Source organism: Rhinoraja longicauda, chromosome 7 (genome assembly GCF_053455715.1).
Source record: "Rhinoraja longicauda isolate Sanriku21f chromosome 7, sRhiLon1.1, whole genome shotgun sequence".
NCBI classification, from domain to species: domain Eukaryota; kingdom Metazoa; phylum Chordata; class Chondrichthyes; order Rajiformes; family Arhynchobatidae; genus Rhinoraja; species Rhinoraja longicauda.
In genome coordinates, this window is record NC_135959.1 from 51,442,508 (window position 1) to 51,458,417 (window position 15,910).

Sequence of the window (15,910 nt, forward strand, 5' to 3'; positions counted from 1 at the left end):
AAGGTGACGAAAAGAGTATGATTTCTCACACAGAAATAAGCCTATCAAAAATATAACACTGCTAAGACTAAACTTTCAATTTTAACAATTCAACACAAATTTAACTTAGAAAGCAAAGAAACTGTAGGTGTTAGAAATCAGAAATAAAACCATAAAATGTTGGATATATTCATCAGGTCAGATAACATATGTAGAGAGAGAAGCAGAATTAAATTTTGACAGAAATAAATGTTCACAATGATGATCTTTAACCAGAAAGTTATTGACTTGAAAATTTTCCTTCTCCAATATGTTGCCAGTATTCTTGGAACTTTTTACAAATTTTATTCATTAGTTCAAAAAATGTATCTTGACTTGTTTCATCCCGCTCACGTAATAGGCGACAAATTTGAGTGAAAAAGTCTGAATGTCTTTGCCTATCGTTACAAGACTTGGCCTATCAATTTTCTCCAGAGATTTCGATTTTAGATTTAGAGATACAACGCAGAAACAGGCCCTTCAGCCCACCAGGTCCGCGCCGCCCAGCGATCCCCGCACACTAACACTATCCTACACCCACTAGGGACAATTTTTTTTTTTAAACATTTGCCCAGCCAATTAACCTACATACCTGTACGTCTTTGGAGTGTGGGAGGAAACCGAAGATCTCGGAGAAAACCCACGCAGTATGGGGAGAACGTACAAACTCCATACAGACAGCACCCGTAGTCAGGATCGAACCTAAATCTCCGGCGCTGCATTCGCTGTAAGGCAGCAACTCTACCACTGCGCCACCGTGCTTGATCTGCTGAGTTACTCCAGCATTTTGTGTCTGTCTTATGACAAACAAACTATTTTAATGGACTCAAGCAATTTTGCAAAATTGTTACATTTCCATAAGTTAGTTGCTTAGGTGTAACTGTACCTCTTTCTGTGTTCAGTATTACTGCTTCAGAAAAATGAATATAACCTGAAATTACATATTCCACCATTATTTCACAGTTTTAGTTGATTATCTTTAAAAAAAAATTTTTTTTGTATCTTTCTCCAAACACACACTATGAAAGTCATCACATTATAAGTAACATGCCATCTCCAAAACATTAATGTGGAGAAATTAAAGTTTTTTTTTCCCCAAATAAGTCACCAGGAAAATTTTCAAATGAACCATCAACACCTATTAACATTATCTGTCATTTAAAATTAATGCACGATTGGGGGTTGGGGATAAGTGAGAGATATTCAGAGTTGATAAAAACACAAATAGTAGTTTCAAGGAAGATAAGCCAGGGATGGAGATTGGTTTTATGTCAGACAAAAATGATGTTGTTTGCAGTTTGAAGATGAACTGAGGCTTTGACAAAATACACGTAGAATGTGAAGGGCACACAATGAATTAAGTTAAGAAGCGAAGAGTTGCCTAGTTCATTGCTGATAATGTTGTGTTGAGTCACAATCACGTAATCATGAGGTAGCTGTCAAAGCTTTTGCAAAATAAGCGGGGCTGGGGTCGGCCCGCTGCAGACCTTTCACCGTCCGGTGCGGCCTGGATCGTGGCAAATACAACAGCCTGACCGCGGGAAAAGACGGCAGGGGAAGAGAAAATACATCCTGGCCTTCCATCACAGTGAGGAGGGGACTGGAGGAGACTCACTGTGATGGATGTTTCTTTTTTTTGTGTTTTGTGTTGGTTGGGGTTGTGTAATTTGCTTATTTGATTGCTTTTATTGTTGGACTGTGGGTGACGAAATCTCGTCCAAAAAACTTGTTTTTTGGATGACAAATAAAGATATCCTGAATCCTGAATATAAAAAAATATATGAAACCTATTACTATATTGAACCCAAGAAGCCACATTTTGATGACAAATGGCAGAGTTGCCATTTGATGACACAATACTCAGACCGTAATTATTTTTTACTATTTTATTATGGTTGGCTTCTGGGGGTGGGGAAAGGGGGTCATGTGAAATTTCTAGTAGTGCAATTTAGAAATGCACAGGAAATTGTTTGAGAAGCACTCAAATGGGCCATATTTTGGCAGTGGATAAGCACAAGGTGATGATGCAGCATACTGGAAATTTAGAGGAAGGGTAGGTTAGAGCTTGAGCACTCGACAATGAAAACATGTGAAACATGTGTTATCTTTCAAAATAAATCTGGCAGCCCTATACACATGGAAGATCAGAGCTGGAGTTCGCTTCACCATTCAATGTATTCAGCAGCTCTGTAGGGAATTGCACATGTTCACCATTCTCTGAGTGAAGACATGTCTTTCAATCTTAGAATGCAGGATCAAAAGAACTGCAGATGTTGGCTAATAAAAGGACACAAAGTACTGGAGTAACTCAGCAGGTGAGGCAGCATCTCTGGAGAACATACATAGGTGACATTTTGGGATGAGACCCTTCTTCAGACTGATCTGGATCTTAGTTCTGGATGTCATTCTTGATCACTTGAGAATGCAACTAATTGTTCCAATCTCTCAAGTTAGGGAAAATATCCTCCTGTCCAAACTGTCAAACTAGAATCCAAACTGTCTAACCCTGGCATAATTTTGTACATTCATTGAGATCCCCTTTCATTGTTCTAAACACCAATGAACACAGGTCTAGACAACCTAATCTCCCCTTTTAGGACTATTCTGCCAATCCAGGAATTAGCCTGCAAATCTTTATTGCACTCCTTTCTTTGGCAAGTACAGTGCCCTCCATAATGTTTGGGACAAAGACCCATTATTTATTTATTTGCCTCTGTACTCCACAATTTGAAATTTGTAATAGAAAAAAAATCACATGTGGTTAAAGTGGACATTGTCAAGTTTTAATAAAGGCCATTTTAAAACATTTTGGTTTCACCATGTAGAAATTACAGCTGTGTTTTTTCCATAGTCCCCACCATTTCAGGGCACCATAACGTTTGGGACACATGGCTTCACAGGTTTTTATAATTGCTCAGGTGTGTTTAATTGCCTCCTTAATGCAGGTATAAGGGAGCTCTCAGCACCTAGACTTTCCTCCAGTCCTTCCATCACCTTTGGAAACTTTTATTGCTGTTTATCAACACGAAGACCAAAATTGTGCCAATGAAAGTCAAATAAGCCGTTATGAGACTGAGAAACAAGAATAAAACAGTGAGAGACATCAGCCAAACAGGCTTATCAAAATCAACCGTTTGCAACATCATTAAGAGAGAAAGAGAACACTGGTGAGCTTGCTAATCACAAAGGGACTGGCAGGCCAAGGAAGACCTTCACAGCTGATGACAGAAGAATTCTCTGTATAATAAAGAAAAATCTCCAGACACCTGTCCAAAAGATCAGAAACACTCTTCAGGAGTCAGGTGTGGATTTGTCAATGACCACTGTCCGCAGAAGACTTCATGAACGGAAATACAGAGGCTACACTGCAAGATGCAAACCACTGGTTAGCCGCAAAAATAGGACGGCCAGGTTACAGTTTGCCAAGAAGTACTTAAAAGAGCAACCACAGTTCTGGAGAAAGGTCTTGTGGGACAGATGAGACAAAGATGAACTTATATCAGAGTGATGGCAAGTGCAAAGTATGGAGGAGAGAAGGAACTGCCCAAGATCCAAAGCATACCACCTCATGTGTGAAACATGGTGGTGGGGGTGTTATGGCCTGGGCATGTATGGTTGCTGAAGGTACTGGCTCACTATCTTCATTGATGATGGTAGTATAATGAATTCTGAAGTGTATAGACACATTCTTTCTGCTCAAGTTCAAACAAATGCCTCAAAACTCATTGGCCAGCAGTTCATTCTACAGCAAGACAATGATTCCAAACATACTACTAAAGCAACAAAAGAGTTTTTCGAAGCTTAAAAATGGTCAATTCGTGAGTGGCCAAGTCAATCACCCGATCTGAACCCAATTGAGTATGCCTTTTATATGCTAAAGAAGAAACTGAAGGGGACTAGCCCCCAAAACAAGCATGAGCTAAAGATGGCTGCAATACAGGCCTGGCAGAGCATCACCAGAGAAGCCACTGAGCAACTGGTGATGTCCATGAATCACAGACTTCAAGCAGTCATTGCATGCAAAGGATATGCAACAAAATACTAAACATGACTACTTTTATTTACATGACATTGCTGTGTCCCAAACATTATGGTGCCCTGAAATGGGGGGACTATATAAAAACATTGCTGTAATTTCTACATGGTGATACCAAAATGTATAAAAATGGCCTTTATTAAAATCTGACAATGTGCACTTTAACCACATGTGATTTTTTTTCTATTACAAATCTCACATTGTGGCATACAGAGGCAAATAAATAAATGATAGGTCTTTGTCCCAAACATTATGGAGGGCATTGTATATCATTTCTCAAGCAAGGAGACAAAACTTACAGACAATGCTCCAGGAATGGTCTCATCAGTCTGTATACAAAATTACAAAGAGCGCTCATAATATCCAAAGATTTTAGTGAATTTTTAAACTGATTCATTAATTTTGCCACTTGGCAACATTGCAGAGATATTGTTTCCTTTCCAATTAGATGCCACACTGGTCAATTCCAGAGTGGCAGAAGAGTGTCTATCTGCACTCTAAAGTACAAATTAATCAGATTTATACAAATATAAAGCAACTTCATAATCGTTTTCAGAAGTTTACAATTTATTCTACCAACTTTTATTCGTTTTCATACTTTGGCTTCTGCTCATGCACCTCAAATTGTACATTCACACATCATTTTATATTCTTGAATTCAATTACCAGAGCACACATATAAGACACTTTTAGTTCTTCAAAAGCAATAAAATACTACTTGGATGTGAAAATAATCTGCATATGGAAAAATCCATAAATAATAAATAAATGCATAATCATGATTAAGCTATCTTAGTGAAGTGGTCAAAAGACTTGGCAAATTCCAGTGCTCTTTAGAAATGGCATGTAGGATATTTTGAGCTCAGATGGACCATTCTATATATTTAAAAAACCACAATTTAACAGTTGAGTCACAGTTCGAAACTGCCAATGCTGGAATCTTGGGTAAACAACAAACTGCTGTAGAAATGGACAGGCAGCAGATGTGAGGGAATGGACAGTCTGAAGAAGGGTCTTTATACAAAACATCATCTGTCCATTCCCTCCACAGATGCAGCCTGACCCACTGGGTTACTCCAGCACATTGTGTCTTTCATTGTAAACCAGCATCTGCAGTAACTTATGTCTACGGGTTACTCCAACAATTGTGTTTGCACAACTTAACAGTGTATCATTCCTTGTCTGAAGTAGGGTCAGTCTGAAGAAGGGTCTCGACCCAAAACGTCACCCATTCCTTCTCTCCAGAGATGCTACCTGAGTTACTCCAGCATTTTGTGTCTGCCATTCCATGTACACTGTTCTAAAGTGTTAAGATGCCACAGCTTTAAGGCTTCTTAATTCATAAGTCATCAGAACAAATTAGGCCACTCAGCCCATCAAGTCTACTCCATAGTTCAATCAAGGTAAATCTATATTTACCTCTCAAACACATTCTCCTGCCTTCTCCCCATAACCTTTAACACCCTTACTAAATCAAGAATCTGTCAATCTCCACTATAAACGTACCCAATGACTTAGGCTCCACAGCCATCTGGGGCAATGAATTCCACAATACACCATCCTCTGACTAAAGAAATTCCTCCTCATCTCCTTTCTAAAGGTCAGAACACATAGGTCACCGTCTGACACATATATCACACCTGCAGGACCATGTGAGGTTGCTGCTGGAGCTGGGGGTGATTGGGTGAATGAGATTAGGGAGAAGGTTTCAATAAAGGACACAAAGTGCTGGAGTAATTCTGCATAAGTGACGTTTCGGATCGGTACCCATCCTCAGACTCCGGCACTTTGTGTCCTTTTTGTTTTGTAAACCAGCACCTGCAGTTCCTTGTTTCTGCAGAAGGCTCCAATGCCAGGCCTCATTTCTCTCCCCTTAACGTCTAAATCACGTCCACGAGAAGAAGCCGGATGATGCAGTAAAGGCTGGCACTCACAGATGGCATCCAGCCCGCCGTGGGTGCAGTCTGTAGCGGCAGCAGCACCGCGCACCGCCGACATCGCTGCAGCAACGCACTGAATGCCCCACCGCCCGCCGCCGCCATGTCCCTGTCCGCCGCCGGCACTGGCTGTGCACGCACGTCCGCTGGGTGACCTCTCACCCGCCGCTTCACGCAGCGGCGGCAAACATGTCGCAGCGCGCCGACGGTTCAATGCTGACGTCGGACTCGGTCGGAGTGAGCTGCTCGGTGACGGGGGCGGGGGAAGAGGCGGGGCAAGGGACGGGGCCCCGTGTTTGGAGATGAGCGGCGCAAGAGCCGGAGGAGGTACGCACGCGTAACTGGGCCTGGAGGGTAACCATGGCGACGGGCGCTGGGCGACGCCAGGTGAGCATCCAGCCAAGAGTGGAAGAGAATTAGGTCATTCGGCCCATCAAGTCTACCCCGCCATTCAATCATGGCAGATCCATCTCTCCATCCTAACCCCCTTCTCCCCATAACCTCTGACACCTGTACTAATCAAGAATCTATCTCTACCTTAAATATATCCACTGACTTTGCCTCCACAGCCTTCCATGGCAAATAATTCTACAGATTCACCACCCTTTGACTAAATAGATTCCTCCTCACCTCCTTCCAAAAAGTACGTCCTTTAATTCTAAGGCTATGACCTCCAGTGTCTGGACTTTCAAAAAGCCTTTGACAAGGTCCCACACAAGAGATTAGTGTGCAAAATTAGAGCACATTGTATTGGGGTTAGGGTATTGACATGGATAGAGAACTGGTTGGCAGACAGGAAGCAAAGAGTAGGAATTAACGGGTCCCTTTCAGAATGGCAGACAGTGACTGCTGGGGTGCCGCAAGGCTCGGTGCTGGGATCCCAGTTGTTTACCATATAAATTAACAATTTAGATGAGGAAATTAAATGTGACATCTCCAAGTTTGCGGATAACACAAAGCTGGGTGGCAGTGTGCGCTGCGAGGAGGATGTTATGAGGCTGCAGGGTGACTTGCATATAGGGTTGCCAACTGTCCCGTATTAGCCAGGACATTCCGTACTTTGTGCTAAATTGGGTTGTCCTGTATGGGACAGCCCTTGTCCCCTATTGAGTGCTACCAGCAGTGTTCAGGGTTGGACCGCCAGGTACTTGTGGCTTTTCATTCTCTGGGTTAGTTTCCCCCCTCCCTCTCTCTCCTCTCCCTTGGGAGTGTTTTTAATTTCCACGTTTTAATTATTAAATCTATTTGGCGTCTCTCAAATGCCCATCCCACCCCCACTGCCCCGTTCGCTCAGAGGCGGAGCACTCACAAATTCCCTGAGCACCGACGCCCCTTATATTTTCCAAGTGCCAGCCCTCGCAGGAGCGAATACCTGGCGAATTGTCACAGCAGGTAGCAGCTCTGAGATTTTATCAACCAGCTCATCAGATCTGTTGCTGTTCGATGTCCATCACGCCTCCTGCAAGATTCCTCACAAGTCCCTCCCTCATCGCTTCCTCCCACTGAAAGGCTAACACGGTTCTCTTATCTCCCTGCAAAATCTCGCCGGACGCCAGCATCTTCGGTTCTGATTCCTGAAGCTCGCCTCTTCGGTATCCACTGTACTCTCTCTCTCTCTCTCTCTCTCTCTCTCTCTCTCTCTCTCTCTCTCTCTCTCTCTCTCTCTCTCTCTCAGAATACAAAAAAGCTGACTCAATGGACCTTACTTCAAGATAAATAGGAGAGAAAGTGCACAGGGTAGCTACTAACAGGGGAGATACTAACAAGCCAGCTCAGGTGAGCGAGTGCATCTGCTCAACAGAGCAGGTGTAAATCTTAATATACCACAGGAAAGCAATTTTAATTAAACAATAAAGCATTACCGCTTAAATTATCAACGCATCCCAACGCTGCCACGAGGCCAGTGTAATACGGTTTCTACTGAATGTTCCTTTAATTGTGTTCAATACTTCCAAAATAGGCCAGTACCAGTCAGAATAAGACACATACATCACAGCCATTAAAGTAAACAAATATATGGACTAAATCATTCTTTATCGAGAAACCAACAGTCACAGAGTGTAGAAAACTAAATTTTCAAGAGTTAAAGAAAAGTTTTGTTACATTAAAAAAATGATGCCTTTCAAATCAAAAATCAATCTTCAGTCTACAACAGGGGTCGGCAACCTACGGCCCGCGGGCCAGATCCGGCCCGCCACCTGTTTTTGTGAGTTAATAATGATTTTTCCAGTTTTAAAAGGTTGAAAAAAAAATCAAAAGGAGAATAATATATCAGGAGATGTTAAAATTATATAAAATTCAAATTTCAGTGTGCATAAATAGTTTTATTGGAACACAGCCACGCTCATTTGTTAATGTACCGTCTATGTATTGTGAAGCTATCATTCACGTATTTGTATGTGTTCTCATCGCTTCGCACTGCTGCTCGACGCACCAGAAAACCGAAGATGCCCAGAGAACAGATATAACTCGAGAGCGTTTGGAGCGCTACACCCCTCTCCGTACAGCAACATTCTATATTTTAAAAATATTTTACCAGTGCATACCCACCATGTCAAAACAAGAAAAGAAGAAAAAAGTAGACTTGGAATGTCGTGCTTTTAAGGAACAATGGAGTGTGGATTATTTTGTTACTGAATTAGATGGCAAAGCATTGTGTTGATTTTGCAGTGACATTATATACATTGACATTACCAGACTAAGCACTCATCACAATATTCCCAACTCTCAGGAAAGCAACGGTCAGAAAAATTAGAAAATTTAAAACATAATATCTCAGCAGAATTTTTTCAAAAATATCAAATGAAAATGAGGCTGCAACAGAGGTAAGTTTCTGAGTGGCTCATTTGTTAGCTAAGCAAAGGAAACCGTTTAACGATGGTGAGTTAATAATATCGTGTTTGATTGCAGCAGCCGAAGAAATGTGCCCAGAAAAAATAAACTTGTTTAAAACTATTAGCCTGTCGGCGAGTAACGTTGCTCAAAGGATTGAGGACATTTGGAACAACATAAATAGTCAATTAACAAACAAGGTAAATGATTTTGAATGGTTTTCCTTCGCTTTTGATGAGTCAACAGATGTTTACCGATACTGCACAATTGTTGGTGTTTATTCGGATTAAATATGTTTTTAATCACAAATGGTGAACCTTAGTTAAGGACAAATTGTTTCATAAGTTTTAGCCTTTAATTTTTTAATGCACAATATAATAAGTTGTGTTTGAATAAAATAAGTATATTTTTGCTTTTTTATGTAAACTAACTGCTTGTTCATTAATTCATGATCCGGCCGGCAGTAACAAGAAGGTTGCCCATCCCTGGTCTACACATCATCTAAAGTGTTCTCTTCTGTGTGCTGATGTGCAACACATTGTTGCCTCGAATAAATGCATCTCCATATTTGTTCTTAAGCTGACCGTTTATATATTCATTTGTCTGTTCTAGTGCTATGTTCATATATCCATCCAAACAAGCTAATCACCTCGGTAATCCACACCCGAGTTCAGTTTAACCACCACTGGCCTCCCTATGATTTGTTTTAGAAAATGGCTGGGCATTTGCTTTGCAGGCTCATTTTGCATCCTTCAGCCTATGCACAGTCTACTGATGGCTTGATTAGAACGTGGTCGAGGTTGCAGAGCAACCCGCCTCCTGGCCCGGGCGGCCGCCATTGGTGGAGCGGGAGCACGTGGCTAGGTGAGGTCACATGGGGCGCGGGGCGGTGATGTCACCTTGTCCCGTATTTGGGAGTGAGGAAGTTGGCAACCCTACTTGCATAGGTTGGGTGAGTGGGCAGATACATGGCAGATGCAGTATAATGTGGGTAAATGTGAGGTTATCCACTTTGGTGGCAAGAACAGGAAGGCAGATTATTATCTGAATGGTGTCAGATGAGGAAAAGGGAAGGTGCAACAAGAACTGGGTGTCCTTGTACATCAGTAACTGAAAGTAAGCATGCAGGTACAGCAGGCAGTGGAGAAAGCTAATGGCATGTTGGCCTTCATTGCGAGAGGATTTGAGTTTAGGAGCAAGGAGGTCCTACTGCAGTTGTACAGGGCCCTGGTGAGACCACACCAGGAGTATTGTGTGTATTTGGTCTCCTAATTTGAGGAAGGACATTCTTGCTCTTGAGGGAGTGCAGCGTAGGTTCACCAGGTTAATCCCGGGAAGGTGGGACTGACATATGATGAAAGAATGGGCCGACTGGGTTTGTATCCACTGGAGTTTAGAAGGATGAGAGGGGATCTTACCATATAACCATATAACAACTACAGCACGGAAACAGGCCCGTTCGGCCCTACCAGTCCACGCCGACCACACTCTCTGACCTGGTCTCATCTACCTGCTCTCAGACCATAACCCTCCAATCCTCTCTCATCCATATACCTATCCAATTTACTCTTAAATAATAAAATCGAGCCTGCCTCCACCACTTCCACCGGAAGCCCATTCCATACAGCCACCACCCTTTGAGTAAAGAAATTACCCCTCATGTTACCCCTAAACTTTTGTCCCTCAATTCTAAAGTTATGTCCCCTTGTTGGAATCTTCCCCACTCTCAAGGGGAAAAGCCTACCCACGTCAACTCTGTCCGTCCCTCTTAAAATTTTAAAAACCTCCATCAAGTCCCCCCTCAACCTTCTACGCTCCAAAGAATAAAGACCCAACCTGTTCAACCTCTCTCTGTAGCTTAAGTGCTGAAACCCAGGCAACATTCTAGTAAATCTCCTCTGTACCCTCTCCATTTTGTCGACATCCTTCCTATAATTTGGTGACCAGAACTGCACACCATACTCCAGATTCGGCCTCACCAATGCCCTGTACAATTTTAACATTACATCCCAACTTCTATATTCGATGCTCTGATTTATAAAGGCAAGCATACCAAATGCCTTCTTCACCACCCTATCCACATGAGATTCCACCCTCAGGGAACAATGCAGTTATTCCCAGATCCCTCTGTTCCACTGCACTCCTCAATTCCCTACCATTCACCCTGTACGTCCTATTTTGATTTGTCCTACCAAAATGCAGCACCTCACACTTATCAGCATTAAACTCCATCTGCCATCTTTCAGCTCACCCTTCCAAAAGGCCCAAGTCTCTCTGTAGACTTTGAAACTCTACTTCATTATTAACTACACCACCTATCTTAGTATCATCTGCATATTTACTAATCCAATTTGCCACACCATCATCCAGATCATTAATGTAAATGACAAACAACAGTGGACCCAACACAGATCCTTGGGGTACTCCACTAGACACTGGCCTCCAACCTGACATACAGTTGTCAACCATTACCCTCTGGTATCTCCCATTCAGCCATTGTTGAATCCATCTTGCAACCTCACTATTAATACCCAACGATTTAACCTTCTTAATCAACCTACCATGTGGAACCTTGTCAAATGCCTTACTAAAGTCCATATAGACAACATCCACAGCCTTGCCCTTATCAATTTCCCTGGTAACCTCTTCAATAAATTCAAGAAGATTAGTCAAACATGACCTTCCAGGCACAAATCCATGTTGACTGTTTCTAATCAGGCCTTGTTTATCCATATAATTATATATATTGTCCCTAAGTATCTTTTCCATTAATTTTCCCACCACAGACGTCAAACTAACAGGTCTATAATTGCTAGGTTTACTTTTAGAACCTTTTTTAAACAAGGGCACAACATGCGCAATGCGCCAATCTTCCGGCACCATCCCCGTTTCTAATGACGTTTGAAATATTTCCGTCATAGCCCCTGCTATTTCTGCACTAACTTCCCTCAATGTCCTAGGGAATATCCTATCAAGACCTGGAGACTTATCCACTTTTATATTTTTCAAAAGTGTCCGTACCTCCTCTTCTTTAATCCTCATAATTTCCATCACTACTCTACTTGTTTCGCTTACCTCACATAATTCAATATCCTTCTCCTCGGTGAATACCGAAGAAAAAAAATTGTTTAATATCTCCCCCATTTCTTCCGGCGCAGCACATAGCTGTCCACTCTGACTCTCTAATGGACCAATTTTATCCCTCGCTATCCTTTTGCTATTGACATATCTGTAGAACCCCTTGGGGTTTACTTTTACATTACTTGCCAAAGCAGCCTCATATCTTTTTTTCGCTTTTCTAATTTCCTTCTTAAGAATCCTTTTACATTCTTTATATTCCTCAAGAACCTCATTTACTCCCTGCCGCTTATATTTATTGTATATCTCCCTCTTTTTCCGAACCAAGTGTCCAATTTCCCTGGAAAACCACGGCTCTTTCAAATTATTATTCTTTCCTTTCCACCGAACAGGGACATAAAGACTCTGGATTCTCAAAATTTCACCTTTAAATATCCTCCATTTCTCTATTATATCCTTTTCATAAAACAAAATGTCCCATTTCACTCCTTTTAAATCCTTTCTCATCTCCTCAAAATTAGCCTTTCTCCAATCCAAAATCTCAACCCTTGGTCCAGATTTGACCTTCTCCATAATTATATTGAAACTAATGGCATTGTGATCACTAGACCCAAAGTGCTCCTCAACACATACCTCCGTCACCTGACCCGTCTCATTTCCCAACACTGCCCCTTCTCTGGTCGGTACCTCTACGTATTGCTGCCAAAAACTATCCTGCACACATTTTACAAACTCCAAACCATCCAGCCCTTTAACAGAATGTGATTCCCAGTCTATGTACGGAAAATTGAAATCACCCACAATCACTACTATCATATCATATCATATATATACAGCCGGAAACAGGCCTTTTCGGCCCTCCAAGTCCGTGCCGCCCAGTGATCCCCGTACATTAACACTATCCTACACCCACTAGGGACAATTTTTACATTTTACATTTACCCAGCCAATTAACCTACATACCTGTGCTTACTACTAATATCTGCTATCTCCTTACATATTTGCTCTTCCAATTCTCGTTCCCTATTTGGCGGTCTATAATACACCCCTATAAGTGTTGCTAAACCTTTCTCATTTCTGAGTTCCACCCAAACAGCCTCCCTAATCGAGCCTTCTAGTCTGTCCTGCCAAAGCACTGCTGTGATATCCTCCCTGACAAGCAATGCAACACCCCCACCTCTTGCCCCTCCGATTCTATCACATCTGAAACAATGAAATCCTGGAATATTTAATTGCCAATTGCAACCCTCCTGCAACCATGTTTCACTGATCGCCACAACATCATACTTCCAGATGTCAATCCAGGCTCTAAGCTCATCCACCTTTCTTACAATGCTCCTAGCATTAAAATATACACATTTAAGGGACCCATCATTTCTTATTCTCAATTTATTTCTTTTCCCTTCTTTCTCTCCTACATATTGGGTCTGAGTGTTTCCCTTTTCTGCCTCCTGCCTCACACACTGCCTATTAGCTATCTGTGTTTGAATCCCTCCCCCCAACCATACTAGTTTAAAGTCTCCGCAATTACCTTAGCAAATCTCCCCGCCAGGATATTGGTTCCCCTCAGGTTCAGATGCAACCTGTCCTTTTTGTACAGGTCATACTTCCCCCAGAAGAGGTCCCAATGATCCAGAAACTTGAATCCCTGCTCCCTGCACCAGTCCCTCAGCCACGTATTTATCCTCCACCTCACTCCATTCCTATTCTCACTATCGCGTGGCACAGGCAGTAAGCCTGAGATTATTGCTTTGGAAGTCCTTTTTTTTTACTCTCTTCCTAGCCCCCTAAATTCTCCTTTCAGGACCTCTTCCCTTATCCTACCTATATTGTTGGTACCTATATGTACCACGACCTCTGGCTCCTCTCCCTCCCCTTTCAGGATATCCTGGACACGCTCAGACACATCCCGGACACCGGCACCAGGGAGACAAACCACCATCCGGGTCTCCCGACTGCGTCCACAGAATCGCCTATCTGACCCCCTCACTATAGAGTCCCCTATTACTATCGCTCTCTTCTTCCTTTCCCTACCCTTCTGAGCAACAGGGCCGGACTCCGTGCCAGAGGCCCGGGCGCCGTCGCTGCCCCCAGGTAGGCTGTACTCCCCAACAACACTTAAACAGGAGTATTTATTACCAAGGGGTACATCCACTAGGGTACTCTCTAGTCCCTGCCTCTGCTCCTTGCCCCCCCTAACCGTGACCCACTTGTCTACCTCCCGTGGTCTTGGAGTGACCACCTCTCTGTAACTCCTCTCTATAACCTCCTCACTCTCCCTGACCAGACGGAGGTCATCAATCTGCCGCTCCAGGTTCCTAATACGGTCCCTTAGGAGCCCCATCTCGTCGCACCTGGCGCAGATGTGGATGTCTGGAAGACTATCAGACTCCCAGATTCCCCACATCCGACACCCAGAACAATAAACTGCCCTGGCACTCATACTCCCCAAACAAAGCCCCGTGCTCGGTTTCTAAACCTACCGCCCGGTCGCTACTCCAACCGCTCCAACCGCCCACCCAAAAGAACTGAGTGATCTCCTGGGAGAGGCGAAAAACCGGATAAAAAACCCAGGCCAATTTGGGAAAAAAAATCCGGGAAATTCCTCTCCGACCCCAAGCTAGGCAATCGAAACTTGTCCGGGAGATCACACAGGTCTTACTCCTTACTAACCCACACAATACTTCCCAAGTAACACAGCTTGGCGGTGGTGCTGCTGCTGCTGCTACTGCTGCTACTGCTGATTGCTGCTGCTGCTTATAGAAACATATAAAATTCTTAAGGGATCGGACAGATTAGATGCAGGAAAAATGTTCCCCAAGTTGGGGGAGTCCAGAACCAGGGGTCACAGTTTAAGAATAAGGGGCAGGCCATTTAGGAGTGAGATGTGGAAAAACCTTTTCACCCAGAGAGTTGTGAATCTGTGGAATTCTCCTGCCACAGAAGGTAGTGGAGGCCAATTCACTGGATGTTTTCAAGAGAAAGTTAGATTTCGCTCTTAGGGCTAACAGAATCAAGCGATATGGGGAAAAAGCAGGAACGGGGTACTGATTTTGAATGATCAGCCATGATTATATTGAATGGCTCGAAGGGCCGAATGGCTTATTCCTGTACCTATTTTCTATAACCATATAACCATATAACAATTACAGCACGGAAACAGGCCCGTTCAGCCCTACCAGTCCACGCTGACCACTTTCTCTGACCTAGACTCATCTACCTGCTCTCAGACCATACCCCTCCAATCCCCTCCCATCCATATACCTATCCAATTTACTCTTAAATAATAAAATCGAGCCTGCCGCCACCACTTCCACCGGAAGCTCATTCCACACAGCCACCGCCCTCTGAGTAAAGAAATTACCCCTCATGTTACCCCTAAACTTTTGTCCCTTAATTCTGAAGTTATGTCCCCTTGTTGGAATCTTCCCCACTTTCAAAGGGAAAAGCCTACCCACGTCAACTCTGTCCGTCCCTCTTAAAATTTTAAAAACCGCTATCAAGTCCCCCCTCAACCTTCTACGCTCCAAAGAATAAAGACCCAACCTGTTCAACCTCTCTCTGTAGCTTAAGTGCTGAAACCCAGGCAACATTCTAGTAAATCTCCTCTGTACCCTCTCCATTTTGTCGACATCCTTCCTATAATTTGGCGACCAGAACTGCACACCATACTCCAGATTCGGCCTCACCAATGCCCTGTACAATTTCAACATTACATCCCAACTTCTATATTCGATGCTCTGATTTATAAAGGCAAGCATACCACACGCCTTCTTCACCACCCTATCCACATGAGATTCCACCTTCAGGGAACAATGCACAGTTATTCCCAGATCCCTCTGTTCCAATGTTCCTATGTTTCCATGTTGGTCCAAGACTTTCCCACTAGTGGAAACAATCTCTCCCCATCCACTCTATCCAAGTCTTTCACCATTCTGTATATTTCAGAGAGGTCCCCCCTCATTCCTCTAAACTCCAGCGAATAGAGGCACAGTGCTGTCAAACCATC

At 43.1% G+C, this 15,910-nt stretch overlaps 1 protein-coding gene and 1 long non-coding RNA gene across 5 annotated transcripts in view; one reads left to right on the forward strand and one right to left on the reverse strand.

The window, feature by feature from the left end:
* Positions 1-15,910, reverse strand: part of mrps9 (mitochondrial ribosomal protein S9) — a 179,251-nt gene that overhangs the window by 51,042 nt on the left and 112,299 nt on the right. Inside the window, exon 1 of one of the 2 annotated variants that reach the window (XM_078402589.1) lies at positions 5,989-6,243. The exons of the other annotated variant lie outside the window; for it this stretch is intronic. Coding sequence (XP_078258715.1) covers positions 5,989-6,096 — 108 coding nt within the window. The 5' untranslated portion in view covers positions 6,097-6,243. Of the gene's footprint in view, positions 1-5,988; positions 6,244-15,910 lie in introns of those variants that run through there. 2 annotated transcript variants of the gene reach the window in all.
* The window catches only part of LOC144595284 (uncharacterized), a 100,724-nt gene continuing 91,054 nt past the window's right edge, over positions 6,241-15,910 (forward strand). For 2 of the 3 annotated variants that reach the window (XR_013547479.1, XR_013547480.1), the window contains exons 1-2: positions 6,241-6,378; positions 8,902-9,023. This is a non-coding gene — a long non-coding RNA (uncharacterized LOC144595284). The remainder of the gene's footprint in view (positions 6,379-8,901; positions 9,024-15,910) is intronic. The other variant, XR_013547481.1, reaches the window with a different exon arrangement.